This window comes from Sphaeramia orbicularis, chromosome 3 (genome assembly GCF_902148855.1).
Source record: "Sphaeramia orbicularis chromosome 3, fSphaOr1.1, whole genome shotgun sequence".
Lineage (NCBI taxonomy): Eukaryota > Metazoa > Chordata > Actinopteri > Kurtiformes > Apogonidae > Sphaeramia > Sphaeramia orbicularis.
In genome coordinates, this window is record NC_043959.1 from 8,638,762 (window position 1) to 8,653,145 (window position 14,384).

Consider the following 14,384-nt stretch of genomic DNA (forward strand, 5'->3'; position numbering starts at 1 on the left):
TAAACGGGTCTGAGATGAGACCAAGAAAGTAATAAACAGAGATTCCTGTGTGTACTAGACTAATGCGTATGTCTGAGTAAAACATTTTCCAATTATCCACTTCTAAATAAGCAGCGGCAGTTTACCTGCTCTGCCAGGCCTCAGAATGCAACAGGAACCATTTAGCTGAAATTCACAGATTACTACTGGTAGTTGGGTCAGAAAGCAAATATACCAGTGCTTCCAAAACATCTACTACAAAACACAGATGATTTTTGCACGTGTGTGCAAACTGTGTAACTATATATGAAGTGTCTCTTCTGATAAAATATATTATGTTGAAACTTCATTCAAACAACTGTCAGAGGCAGTGAACACGCCCTGGCTGTAACTGAGGATTTAAGTTGAATAATGGCTGAATTTAGACACACTTTTATTGAGTAAATTCTTTAAGGCTGTGTAGTTGCCTAAATGACCCTTCAATAGTGAAATATGTCTGAATATTAATCTGTATTAACACATCTTTCAACACAATAGACTCACGCAAAAAACTCTGAACACATCACTCAGCTGCAGTTGACAATGAGTACATTTACACATGCACTTATATTCCAGTGTTATTCTGAGAACAGAATACTGAACTTGACAGGTATTATGTAAACAGCGGAATCTGTCTGAATGTATTAAATTATGTCTCTTGGGATATGACAATATTCTTTTGGTTTTATGAGGTTTCTTCGAGCATCTTTCTAACACAGTCAGAAAATGAATGTTCTTCCCAAGTGTCATCCACAGGTTGGTGCACACAGTCCCTGTTTACACTCAGCTGACACAAAAACAAAGTCCACATTAGTGGTCAGAATGACAAATACACCTATTTTCAAACATTATGACAGACAACATAAACAGGTTTTGGGTCTCAGTAAACATGAAAAAGCTGTCCTTCTCAAGAATGTTTAAAAAAAAAAAAGGAAGGTTGTGTTCGCAGTGCAATGTCTGTCACTAGTGCAGAAGTTTGAAAAACACTGTTTTTCTTGTGGGGAGTGATGGCTGCATGTTAAAGGGAATATTAGTTGATTAGTCATGTTTAGAGCTGAAAGGATTAATCAATTAATCAGCTTGAATCAATTCAAAAAATGTTTCAACAGTTTTCCTGAATTGGAGTTTTGTTTCCTTAATTTTGCTGCTGCTAAACATTGAAATACTGATGTTTTAAACAGATGCTTATTGTGATGCACATGATGCCAGGATCAACAAGCAGTTGTATGTTAGTTCCATGTTAAGTTCTTAGTAAGTTAGATCCAAATGTGTTGAAAATTGGACTTGGTTGTTTATATCTATAGATAGTTTTATATATCCTTTTACTTTTATACTTTTTGTAATTGTTCTTTCAGCTGGTTCTGGAATAAAGGACAAGTTCTTTGTCATTTTCACACTTGTCTTTTTCACATTTTTACTAAATTTTTTTCAAATACCGTAATCCTGTAACTGAACTGAAGAAATGTATTGATAAATTAACTGATTAAAAAAATAATCAATAGCTGAAGCTCTATTCATGGTAATGAGCCATGTAAACAGCTTAAGAGGAATTCTGTGTCTTTCAGAACAGAAAACACTGAATATTTTGTGCATATAAATGTGGTCACTAGGGATGTAAACAATTAATCGACTAACGATTAATTGTCAGTAAGAATTTGCTTGATTAAATTATAAATTGTCCGTTAATTGCCCTTGTCCACCTGTCCACACCTGTCCGAAGGCTGACGGTTTGTTCGCGCTGCGACACCGCGGCTGGGATAGATGGTCACTGAACCGGATCATGGCGTTGATGAGTTAGAATGTCTTTATGGACATGATGGAGCCAAACACAGACTGACCCGTCTGTTTGTGGGTGGAGTCAAACACAGACTGACTCGTCTGACTGGGGGTGGAGCCAAACACAGACTGACCCATCTGACTGGGGGTGGAGCCAAACACAGACTGACCCATCTGTTTGTGGGTGAAGCCAAACACAGATCGACCTGTCTGTTTGGGGGTGGAGCCAAACACAGACCGACCCGTCTGTTTGTGGAAGCGGTGCCCCCCCCGAATAAATACCCGCACAAATGTGGGGTCGGTATCGGAGCATTTTCCTGGAGGTTGGTCTAGTCCACGGTCAGTGAGACAGAAGTTAAAACATCCTCCAGGCCCCTGATCCTGGACACAGATACGTAATGCACTTGTGAAGCTTCAGGAGGAAAAGATAAATGAATGAATAGTTTCACTTTCACTTCTGCGGGGGCACGGACTGGACTGCCCCTATAGCAGGGGTCGGCAACCCGCGGCTCCGGAGCCGCATGCGGCTCTTTCATCCTTATGTTGTGGCTCTGCGTGGCTTGGGAAAATAAATTATAAGTGTCCGATTGAAGTGTATGTTATTTGTCTCAAAAACGTGTATCATGTCTTCTTACTAAGTCAAAGTTTTTAACTTCTTTCTTCAGACCTTGTGCAATTTCGGTGATCAGCATTCACCTTCTTCAGAGACGTTTGACAGCACTGGATGTGTCAGCCGGCATGCGCGGAATGCCCTGCGACACCAAAACTGCAAAATATCTGAACAAAGTATTTTATTTGTGTTTGTTTAATTGTAGTTGTAAACTGTAAGATTATTGTGATCTCGAAATATTAAAATAAAATTATATATATACACATATACACTACCAGTCAAAAGTTTGGACTCACCTGGTTTTTCTTTACTTTCATGACTATTTACATTGTAGATTCTCACTGAAGGCATCAAAACTATGAATGAACATGTATGGAATTATGTAGTTTTAAAAAAGTGCGACATAACTCAAAGTATGCTTTATATTTTAGATTCTTCAAAATAGTCACGTTTTGCTTTTATTATTATTTTGTACATTCTTGGCATTCTCTTGATGAGCTCCATGAGGTAGTCACCTGAAATGTTTTCCAAAAGTCTTGAAGGAGTTCCCAGTGATGTTGAGCACTTGTTGGCCATCTGTGGACCATCTCATGTCATTTAAATGAGAAGGTGAGTCCAAACTTTTGATTGGTAGTGTATATATATATATATATATATATATATATATATATATATATATATATATATATATATATATATATATAGTATTATTTTTCGTCGCTCAAAATATGTGTCACACTCTCCGACAGCCCGCCAAAACGCCATACATTCATTGAGACTTTCAACCCCAGGTAGGCCAAGTATGGAGAAATCAAAGAAAAGAAAAATTTCTGAAGAAAATAGAACATTTAATGATGCCTGGGCAGATTCATTTGCATTTACCTCTGACGAGAGCAGGTTACCAGTATGCCTAATTTGTGGTGAAAAACTGGCCAACAATAAAAGGTCAAATGTAGGAAGACATTTCCAAAATAAACACACAGCCTTTGCTGAAAAATATCCTGAGGGAGAAGAGAGAAAAAAAGCTGTTTCGGAACTGATGTAGAAGGCTGATCTGTGTAAAAATCAATTCAAGAAGTGGATGAAGTCTGCAAATTCAACTACCTATGCAAGTTTTGTGGCCGCTTGGGAAATAGTCAGACATGGGAAGCCGTTCACAGACGGAGAATATATGAAAGAGTCATTCATTAAGATTTCAGAACACCTATTCGAGGACTTTAAAAACAAGACTGAAATTGTGCAGAAAATCAGAGAGATGCCTCTCTCTGCGAAGACTGTCAAAGACAGAACCATAAAAATGGCAGAAAATATCACAAAACAGCAAATTAAAGACATCAATTCAGCCGCAGCATACTCGATCACCTGTGATGAGTCCAAAGACAAAAGTGACATTGAACAAATAGCGCTGTTCTGCCGATATATGAACTCTGATGGACCACAGGAAGAAATGGTTGAGCTGATACCACTAAAAGGCCAGACACGGAGGGAGGACATCTGTGAGGCTGTGCTTGATTGTTTCAGAGCCAAAGAAATAAAAACAACCCACCTGGTGTCAGTGGCTACTGATGGGGCACTGAGTATGACTGGAGCCCACAGGGGCTTTGTGGCATTGCTGCAGAAGTCACTGGATAGAAAGCTTCTGACGTTTCACTGCATCCTTCACCAAGAGGCATTGTGCGCTCAGACCTTTCCCCCAGAATGCACAAAGGTAATGAATGTTGTCATTCAGATTGTCAATAAAATAATGGCAAAAGGTTCAAATCACCGTCAGTTCCATTCGTTACTGGATGAGGTGGAGAGCACGTACTCTGATCTCCTGCTGCATAACAGAGTACGGTGGCTGTCCAGAGGAGAGGTGCTGAAACGCTTTGCTGCATGTCTGGGAGAGGTGAAGACTTTCATGAGCCGCAAAGGGCTCACCTTTCCTGAGCTGGAACTGCCAGAGTGGCTGGAAAAGCTGCATTTCATGGTGGACATGACAGCGAACCTGAACGCGCTGAATACAACTCTTCAGGGGAGAGGAGGCACAGTGCTACACATGCTGGAAGAGGTGTTAGCGTTTGAGCGCAAGCTGACAGTGTTTGCGAGAGATTTACAGAGAGGAACACTGTCTCACTTCCCCTCCTTAAGGGAGTTCAAACAAGCTCACAAGGTGATAAAGTCAGAGTATTTGCAGTCTGCAATCACCACAATGCAAGCATCGTTTGGGAAACGATTCCGTGAGTTCAGAGAGGAAAAAGCTACATTGTCCTTCCCCGTCACTCCCCTGACCATCGACCCATCCCTGTTAAATGTGACTGCATTTGCAGGTGTAAGTCAACCTGATCTTGAGCTGGAGCTGGCTGACATAGCCGACAAAGATATATGGGTGTCTGAGTTTAAACGCCTGAGAGATGATCTTGAAAATGTTTCCCGTCAGAAGGCCACTCTTGCTCAGAATCACAAATGGAGTGATATTGAGAACCTTCCAAGACCAGACAAACTCGTGTTTGAGACATGGAATGCCATCCCCGACACCTATAAAAACATGAAGAAATATGCATTTGGAGTCCTGTCGATCTTCGGATCCACATATGCATGTGAGCAGCTATTCTCCACCATGAACTATGTTAAAAACAAACACCGCTCACGCCTCACAGACGGCAGCTTACAGTCCTGCGTAAAGATGAAAGTGACTTCCTACAGCCCTGATTTGCAGGCGCTGTGCGCAGAGGTTCAGGAGCAGAAGTCCCATTAACCAGGTAAAATAAATATTCAGGCAGTTATTTGTAAATATTTATTTTCATTGTTCAGTGAAATAGTGCTCTTTTTTCCGTTGTATTTTTCAATTCAGGTCAAGGCTCCGCTACACGCTCCGAAAGCCCAAAGGATGACTGCTCACGGCATTTTTGTTTGCTAGATGGATAATTTAAGTTCAGCTTTTTAATTCATTTGAAAGAGACCTTCAACTCTGCGATTTTTTTTTTTTTTGTAAGAGTTCAAAATGTGTTCATTTAATAAATAAAATTTAATTTTCTGAAACATGGATGGACTGCATGGATTTCATAAGCAACACACTATTTTATAAGTGTAAAGATATATACCGTAAATTCCGGACTATAGACCGCACCTGAATATAAGCCGCAGACCCTAATTTTAGAAAGAAAATCAATTTTGTACACGTATAAGCCGCACCGGTTTATAAGTCGCGGGTGTCCACCAGTGGTGATTTCTCATAGACTGCAAGAGAAGCCCGGCTTCCCCTATCATTACGAAAATTAAATGGTTAAATATGTTTGGTTGTGTTGACATTTCATTGACTACACATGTGTTAAAACACGTTCATCTCACAGACGAGTTCGTTCAGAATCAGCTTTATCACAAATCAACAGACTCGATGTTGTTCACTTCTCATACATTCCCGTTGCGCGGCACCACCGAGGTGCGCCGCGTGGCACCAAGCCGTGGTACCGGTAAAATCGTTGTATAAGCCGCGTCGGAGTATAAGCCGCAGTGTTTAAAGTGTGGGAAAAAAGTAGCGGCTTATAGTCAGGAATTTACGGTATATATAGGCTAACATCTTCATTTCAGATGTCAAAAAGTGTTTGCGGCTCCCAGTGTTGTCTTTTCCGTGGAAACCGGGTCGAAATGGCTCTTTGAGTGTTAAAGATTGCCGACCCCTGCCCTATAGTATTAGAAGTAGGACGGAAAGTGATGCACGCACGCGTGCGATTACCAACCAAAACACACGCATCCCCCGACCGTACTGCGCACTTGCGAGTACCCCCCCCACCGACGAGACACACGCGCGTGCACCCCCCCATTACACACCGCCACATCAACAGATGAATCAATCATTAATGAATATGACATGCTTTTATCATGAAGTGTATAAACAATATTTAGCTTTTATTCTTAAAGACCGTATTGAAAAAGAAATTCAGGTTCTCAGGAAAATCGCTGCCTATCAATCAATCGTTAATCGATTGATAAGGGCAACCAACTAACGATTAATGAATTAATCGATAATTTGCATCCCTAGTGGTCACTGATCTGTTTAATTTCCAGAACACTGAAAACGCCTTCAAATGACTTCATTTAAAATGATCTGACTGAAAATGGGAAAAGGAAGGAGGGTTAGTAATATCAGATGAAGACTTGAAGCGGATATGCACATCTCAATGGAAAAGCACAAGATCTCATACATGGAAAGAATATTGTTGGAAAAACACATTTTGCTTTTCCTTAACACCATGTCAGCGTGCACACTTTTCCCAGGTAAACAGTAAATGCTGGAGAAACTGTGGCTGTCAGCTGGCCCATCACTACCACATATTCTGGGACTGTCAGGGTATACAAAACTACTGGTCTGAGATCAATAAAGCAACACAATTAATTTTTAAAACATACATTCCCTCTGATGTATGTTCAGAATTATGTATTTAGGACTCAAAACGCCTGCTATGAAAATAGATGAATATCTCGGGAATATTCTTTTGACAGCAGGGAAAAAAGCAATAATATAAAAATGGATGGTACAAGATGAGCCAACTGTTCAGCAATGGGTTCGGATAACATGGGACATTTACAAAATGGAAAAAAGAAATCACCTTCACTGTTAATCTAAAATTAGAACTATTCGTCAAACATTGGGAAAAATGGGAAAATTATGTGAAATAATACATGCCAACGGTTACCATGGTGATATAAAAGGAGACTATTCGAATTAATATGTACTTTTTTATTTTTTATTTTCTGTTTGTATTAATATTGCTTGTAATCTTTCTTTTCTATTGAATGTTATACAAAGCTAGATATGCCCACACTGTCATATTGTTCTCTCTCTGGATGTTTAAAAAAAAAAAAAAAATCATTTCCAATCCCTCAGAAAATGGGACAGAGACAATCAGAAATGTATTAGCCTCACTGAGCCTTTTTTTGATGGAGAGTGTCTTTTTTAGAAAGTGAACACTGTGAGGAAAATGTGGCAGACTGATGTGACTGGAAAATGTTGTATCTCTTATACTTCGATAAAAATAAAATAAATAAATAAATAAATAAAATTATCTGATTGACTCACCAGTCCATCACAGGTACTCAGAGCTGCCTGCCCTTTAACGCTGGCATCTTCTAATACTTCCCCCAGAAAGTAGCAGTGGGTGGATGCAGGGGGCTGTACCTGGGCCCCCCTCAGGCCACGGTGCCTCCTCTCTATCAGGAAGCCTGGAGCCAACAGGTGTGGGTTCAGGGTGAGCTTGAAGTACAGACTATGGCCCCGGTGCCACAAATGATAGAAGAGTCGGTCTAAGTCCGCCGGGGCTTCTGACGTATCCCGACGTTGCACTCGCTGAGCGTGGTGAGCCAGGAAGTGGGACAGGAAGTGACCTTTGGCATCTACTCTAGTGGGGTGAACCACTTCATACTCAGGAAGACCTGGTGGAAATCCCTCTGCGGGAGCCATGGTGGGAAGAGAAGAAGGGTTATTACACGATGGGAAGAAGAGGGCGATTAAGTAATGAAGTGGCTATAAAGAAGTCAGGGGAAGCTCTAAATGAACGCATATGTGTGTAATCAGTCATTTTTATGTTTATAATATAGCTACAGTACAGCTGTCATCTGTTAGAGCAGGGCTGTCAAACTCATCTTAGTTCAGTTCCACATTCAGCCCAGTTTGATCTGCAGTGGGCTGGACCAGTAAAATAATAACAGTGAAAAAAAGTAAAATTATATAATGATCAGGTTTACATCTACAAAGTTTCCTTAAAAATCTCAATAACATGAACGTGTTGAATTGTCTTAAGAAAAACAAGTGCAGTTTTAACAATATTCTGCCTCAGTTTATCAGTTTATCATTTACACATGTGCATTACAATCACACAAAATATTTAGTAACAGGCAGAACATTAGTCAAACTGCATTTACTTTTCTTAAAGACATTTCTGTTTGTTCATATTTGTTCAGGTTATTCACATTTTTTATAAAAGTATTGTTTGGTAATGTAAATATTTTCATGTAATTTTACTTTTTTACACCAAAAAAACAAAGAAAATGTGGGGCTGTCATTATTTATAGGTTATTATGATAATATTTTACTAGTTCTGACCCACTAGAAATCTAACTGGACTGTATGTGTCTGTATGTGGAACCTGAATTGAACGATTTTAACACCGTTGACTGTTAATATCTTCAGTGTAATTTTTGCATTTCACAAATTCATCCCATGGGCCGGATTGGAACCTTTGGTGGGCTGGATTTGGCCCCTGGGCTGCATGTCTGACACCTATGTGTTAGAGAAAAACTATACCAACTCTGCATTCAGACATAAGACGATGAAATCTGATATTTTTGCTTCTATGTGACTTGGGCCTATTTTTTCCATCACAGTGTGAACAGAACAAATCATAAAGAGTTCAGAGCTGAAATAATTAATCCACGGTAATTTGATTATAATTTACACTGAATCTAAGCTTCATTTCCTTAATTTCTCTACTGCTCAACATTGGTTCCACTGTTGTGTTTCACACAGACACTTAATGTGACGCACATGACGCCAGGATCAACACAGACAACATGGAGTGTAAGCTCAGAAGAGACGAGGACAAAAAGGCAAAAAATATCTATTGTTCACTTTTCTACATTGGAACCATCACTCACTCCTTTAAACTTTGAAGCTTTAACACAAACCTTACAAATATATGTTTCTTTTTTTTCAGTTGTATGTTTGTTCCATGTTAAGTTCTAAGTAAGTTTAGTCAGTTGGATCCACATGTGTTGAAGGCTGCAGTGCACATATTATTTGTAGATGCCATTGGACTTGTGTGTTGTTGTTTATATCTACTGATATTTTATATATACTTTTACACTGCTATTGTTATTGTCCTTATTTCTATGTAGATACATTTTATATATCCATTTACTTTTCTGCTAAAATTTGCTTAGAGGTCTTATTTTTGTCTTTGTGCATAAGAAATCAATATAAGTGAGTCCCCAAAGGAACTTTGTGTTGGTAAATTCAAGTTACGCAAATTTACAGGATTTCAGTTCTGTTCAACATGTTGATGGTCATATGAACTATGTTTCAGATCAAAAATGTCCAATTTCATCATAATTAATGTTATATTTTCATGTCACAAATGGCCAAGTTATATTTGAACTGAATTTACCTGAAAAACAAATATTCTATTCTTTTAGATTCCCCAGTTTTTCTAACCAGATTATATCCTACATATCACATGTTTTATTTTTACAGGTTCAATGTGGAGTATGGTGCTGATCCATCCTGCTTATGTCACGCCAATACATACATTAAGAATGTCACATGTCACTTTTGAAATCAACAGTTTTCTAATAATAAGCATTTTTATAAAGAAATAACAATTCTATATTGTTATTTCCTCTTTAGTATGATGATAAACAATACAATAAATAATTCTGATCCTAGTTTTTGTACAGGGATCATTTGTGGAAACGGTGACATGGCTGCCGAGCATCAGTATGATGGGATCTGGAACAACCATGTCACATCCGTCCACGGCCACATTTTGAGTTTTTGTGTCAGCTGTTATTGTTTTAGATCCACAATACTAACATTTATGAATAAGAGGAGAATTAGCAATAGTAAGTCTATAAGTTTATTCCTAATAAAGTACTGGTACTGACCAGATCATCATGGGTAATGTCACGTCCGTCCACCAGCAAAAGTTTTCACATACACGTGCTATTCAAAATCCAATATTTCTGAAAATATAGCTTCCACTGTCAAATAATATCAATAGTCTGCACAAATGGATTAGCATTATTTCAACACAGTTCTATGCATTTCTTACAACTTTTTTTTTTTTTTTTACAAAAATGGACACTCATTTGACCCCCTAAGGAAATTTTAGTCATGTATCGATATTAAAAAGTACTGAATGGATATGTTCAGCCCTGCGATGAACTGGCAACTTGTCCAGGGTGTACCCCACCTTCGCCCCTATGTAGCTGGGATAGGCTCCAAGCGACCCCCGTAACCCTAGTGAGCATAAAGCGGGGTCAGAAAATGAATGAATGAATGTATGGATATTTTTAGGTATTTATTCAGATGCAGATATGGCAGAGGTTCATTTTTGTTTTGCTTTTATTTATTCTTATTTAACACTCTTTTATTAAATAATGCTAGTTCCTTTGTTGGGATTGAATTAAAATTCTGTTCTGATGTTAGTTGTGAACTAATAGAATATGAACACTTGAACAGGATCTAAACTGTAATGTCTGTAAAACAGAATTTCAGTTTGAACACAGGAACATTTTGTCATATAACATTAGATCCTGTTGAGATCAAATAAAAATGTGTTTGGTATTTTGTGCAGATTTCTGGTGTAATTCAGTTCTACAAGGAAATAATCATTTAAAAAAAAAGAAACACAAAAAAAATTGCCTTTTTAACAGTATCATGATATATTGTGACATATAGTATTGCGATCCTAGTATTGTGATTTGTGTCGTATTGCCAGATTCTTGCCAATACACAGCCCTAAACATATCCAGACTTCTTCTAATCTCTGGAGAGCTCTGACTTAACATCCAAACCACAAGCCAAAAGAAGTGTGGATGGATGAAATGAAGGACTGACAAATCCTCAGATATAACAATACTCTCTGTTCATTAACCTGTTCATGCATGAATTATTAGAACCTTTGTGTTTTTATTCCTCATTAGGCATGAAAAAATGATGCAACTGAGGTTTTTTTTTTCATGGATTTACAAAAATCTCCTCTTGGCTACACCTTGCATTTTATTCTTGAAGCACAGAAACATGTATTTAAAACCCAGTATCAGAAAGTGATATGAAAACAATGACATAAAAACATTTTTAATGCTGCTAATCTGATGTTTTCTCACATTTTAACATATTCTAATACTAGTTATGACTCACTGGATTGACTGATTGATTTGATTAACTGATGTATTTATTTCGAATATGAATGTCAAAACAGAAGAAAATAAATGAACAAAACACTTCAACATAAGACATATAACACATATTCAAAAAGGAGAGAAGAAGTATAACTTATAAAATCCCACTCCTTCTCTTTAAATAATTAGTAACAGTAATAATCTTCCTAGTTCATGGAGATAATATCCAAAAAAAAAAATCGAACATAAAAAAAAAAAAAGTTAATTACAGTCTAACAATTAACAACTGATTTAAAGTAAAACATATCACTGCAGATCAGGTTTATCAAGAACAGCAAAGTTACAGTAATGGTCTGAATGTCAGTGTATTATTATGGGATGGTGCATAAGTGTCCACTGTGTTGGCTGATATGGAACTAAAACAACAAAACCAGTGAACATACAAGAGAACAGCTGTCCACTGGAGTGAACACTATGCATGAAAGGGTTAAGGAGACTGTGAGACTTATATTTATGCATCCCAGAATGCATTGTGTTTCCTGATGGGGTCAGAGGTCAGTGGCAGCAGCTCTGGAAGCAGACTGACAGTTGTAGTGTGTTCATGGCTGCTTTGGGAATGAAACTGTGGAAAATGAAGGTGTGTGGAGCACAAACACTGGACTTCATCTGCTTTACTAAGCTGGACTTGTTCCCCGCTTTACTAAGCTGGACTTGTTCCCCGCTTTACTAAACTGGACTTGTTCCCTGCTTTACTAACCTGGACTTGTTCCCCGCTTTACTGAACTGGACTTGTTCCCCGCTTTACTAAGCTGGACTTGTTCCCCGCTTTACTGAACTGGACTTGTTCCCCGCTTTACTAAGATGGACTTGTTCCCCGCTTTACTAAGCTGGACTTGTTCCCTGCTTAACTAAGCTGGACTTGTTCCCCGCTTTACTAAGCTGGACTTGTTCCCCGTTTTACTAAGATGGACTTGTTCCCCGTTTTACTAGGCTGGACTTGTTCCCTGCTTTACTAAGCTGGACTTGTTCCCCGTTTTACTAAGATGGACTTGTTCCCCGTTTTACTAGGCTGGACTTGTTCCCTGCTTTACTGAACTGGACTTGTTCCATGCTTTACTAACCTGGACTTGTTCCCTGCTTTACTGAACTGGACTTGTTCCCTGCTTTACTAAGCCGGACTTGTTCCCTGCTTTACTAAGCCGGACTTGTTCCCTGCTTTACTAACCTGGACTTGTTCCCTGCTTTACTGAACTGGACTTGTTCCCTGCTTTACTAAGCTGGATTTGTTCCCTGCTTTACTAAACTGGACTTGTTCCCTGCTTTATTAAACTGGACTTGTTCCCTGCTTTACTGAACTGGACTTGTTCCCTGCTTTACTAAGCCGGACTTGTTCCCTGCTTTACTAAGCCGGACTTGTTCCCTGCTTTACTGAACTGGACTTGTTCCCTGCTTTACTGAGCCGGACTTGTTCCCTGCTTTACTAAGATGGACTTGTTCCCCGTTTTACTAAGCTGGACTTGTTCCCTGCTTTACTGAGCCGGACTTGTTCCCTGCTTTACTAAGCTGGAGTTGTTCCCTGCTTTACTAACCTGGACTTGTTCCCTGCTTTACTGAGCCGGACTTGTTCCCTGCTTTACTAAGCTGGAGTTGTTCCCTGCTTTACTAACCTGGACTTGTTCCCTGCTTTACTGAGCCGGACTTGTTCCCTGCTTTACTAAGCTGGACTTGTTCCCTGCTTTACTAACCTGGACTTGTTCCCTGCTTTACTAACCTGGACTTGTTCCCTGCTTTACTAAGCTGGACTTGTTCCCTGCTTTACTAACCTGGACTTGTTCCCTGCTTTACTGAGCCGGACTTGTTCCCTGCTTTACTAAGCTGGACTTGTTCCCTGCTTCACTAACCTGGCTCATGTGCTAGTCCGCTGCAGTTCTCCAGGAGCGTCAGGAGCGTCAGGATGCGGACGCACAGGGCTGCGGTCCTCCCTGTGTCCGCGGGGCTCATGTTTCCAGTCAGGGCGGTAGTCTGGAACACTTACAGCTTCTGCACCGCGGGTTTCATGGTCATATGATTTCCATGTGGGCTGAAACTGCTGGCTTTGTTGGGACTGGTCCGCCTCAGGCCCGGACATGGACATGCTCTGTCTTCTGCTCCATTCTGGGTCTGGAAGCCTGTGTGTTTTTGTGTCGGTTGAATGTTTTGTTCCACAGTGCGCTCCTGGCTCCGTCCTCCATCCGCCTCCTCCAGACGCGCACACTGACAGCCTCTAACTTTCCTCTGCGAACTTTTTCGTGGGGCCACCCCCACAGATGGGTGGACTTAAGACAATGAGCTGTCCTCCAGTGGGCTGGACGCTTAAAGGGGAATGCTACTGACACTAATCCCAGACACACATTGGATCCAGCTGGCCCAGGTCCGGACTGCGGGGTGGTTCGGGTTCTCAGTGGGTCAGATGAGGACCAGGTCACAGCACCACTGATGACAACGGAGCACTTATGTCGCTAGTTTTATTAACTTTTCAGACTTTTTCTTTAACCCTTTCATGCATAGTGGTCTCTACAGTGCACAGCTGTTCAAAGCTGCTATCTTGTATGTTCATGGATTTTATTGTTTTAGTTCCATATCAGCAAATAAAGCGGACATAACATTGCTGTAACTTTGCTGTTCCTGATAAAACCTGATCTGCACTAACATGTTTGAGTGTAGGTCAGTTCCTTGTTATTGTTATTAGACTGTAATTAACTTTTTTTTTTTTAATGTTGTTTTTTTTGTTTTTGTTTTTGTTTGGGTTTTTTTGCATATTATCTCCATAAAGTGAGTAATAACTAATATTACAGTACGTTAAAATGCGACAAAACGTCCAATTAGCAGCATTAAAAAAAATGATTTACAGTTTTCACACAATATATTAGTAAATACATGTTTCTTTGCTTCAAAAATTTAACTCATGGTGTCCAGCTGAATGGATATTTTTGTAACTCCATGAAAAATAGGTTCATAAAAAAAATTCAATCACAGTGTTGTTGTTTGTTTTTTTTTATTTGTTTGTTTGTTTTTTTTTCATGCCAGAAGAGGAATAAAAACACTCAGGAAAAAATCTTGATTA

At 39.4% G+C, this 14,384-nt stretch overlaps 2 protein-coding genes across 2 annotated transcripts in view; one reads left to right on the forward strand and one right to left on the reverse strand.

Moving 5' to 3' along the window:
- The window catches only part of adamts7 (a disintegrin-like and metallopeptidase (reprolysin type) with thrombospondin type 1 motif, 7), a 125,339-nt gene extending 111,845 nt beyond the window's left edge, over positions 1-13,494 (reverse strand). Inside the window, 2 exon segments of the mRNA XM_030128758.1 lie at positions 7,464-7,831; positions 13,183-13,494. Coding sequence (XP_029984618.1) covers positions 7,464-7,831; positions 13,183-13,282 — 468 coding nt within the window. The 5' untranslated portion in view covers positions 13,283-13,494.
- On the forward strand, positions 3,189-5,374 carry LOC115415264 (general transcription factor II-I repeat domain-containing protein 2A). The gene is made up of 2 exons (XM_030128779.1): positions 3,189-5,145; positions 5,238-5,374. The coding sequence occupies exon 1, from the start codon at positions 3,486-3,488 to the stop codon at positions 5,139-5,141; it is 1,656 nt and encodes a 551-aa protein (XP_029984639.1). The 5' UTR covers positions 3,189-3,485; the 3' UTR covers positions 5,142-5,145; positions 5,238-5,374.
- Positions 13,495-14,384: the final 890 nt, after the last annotated feature.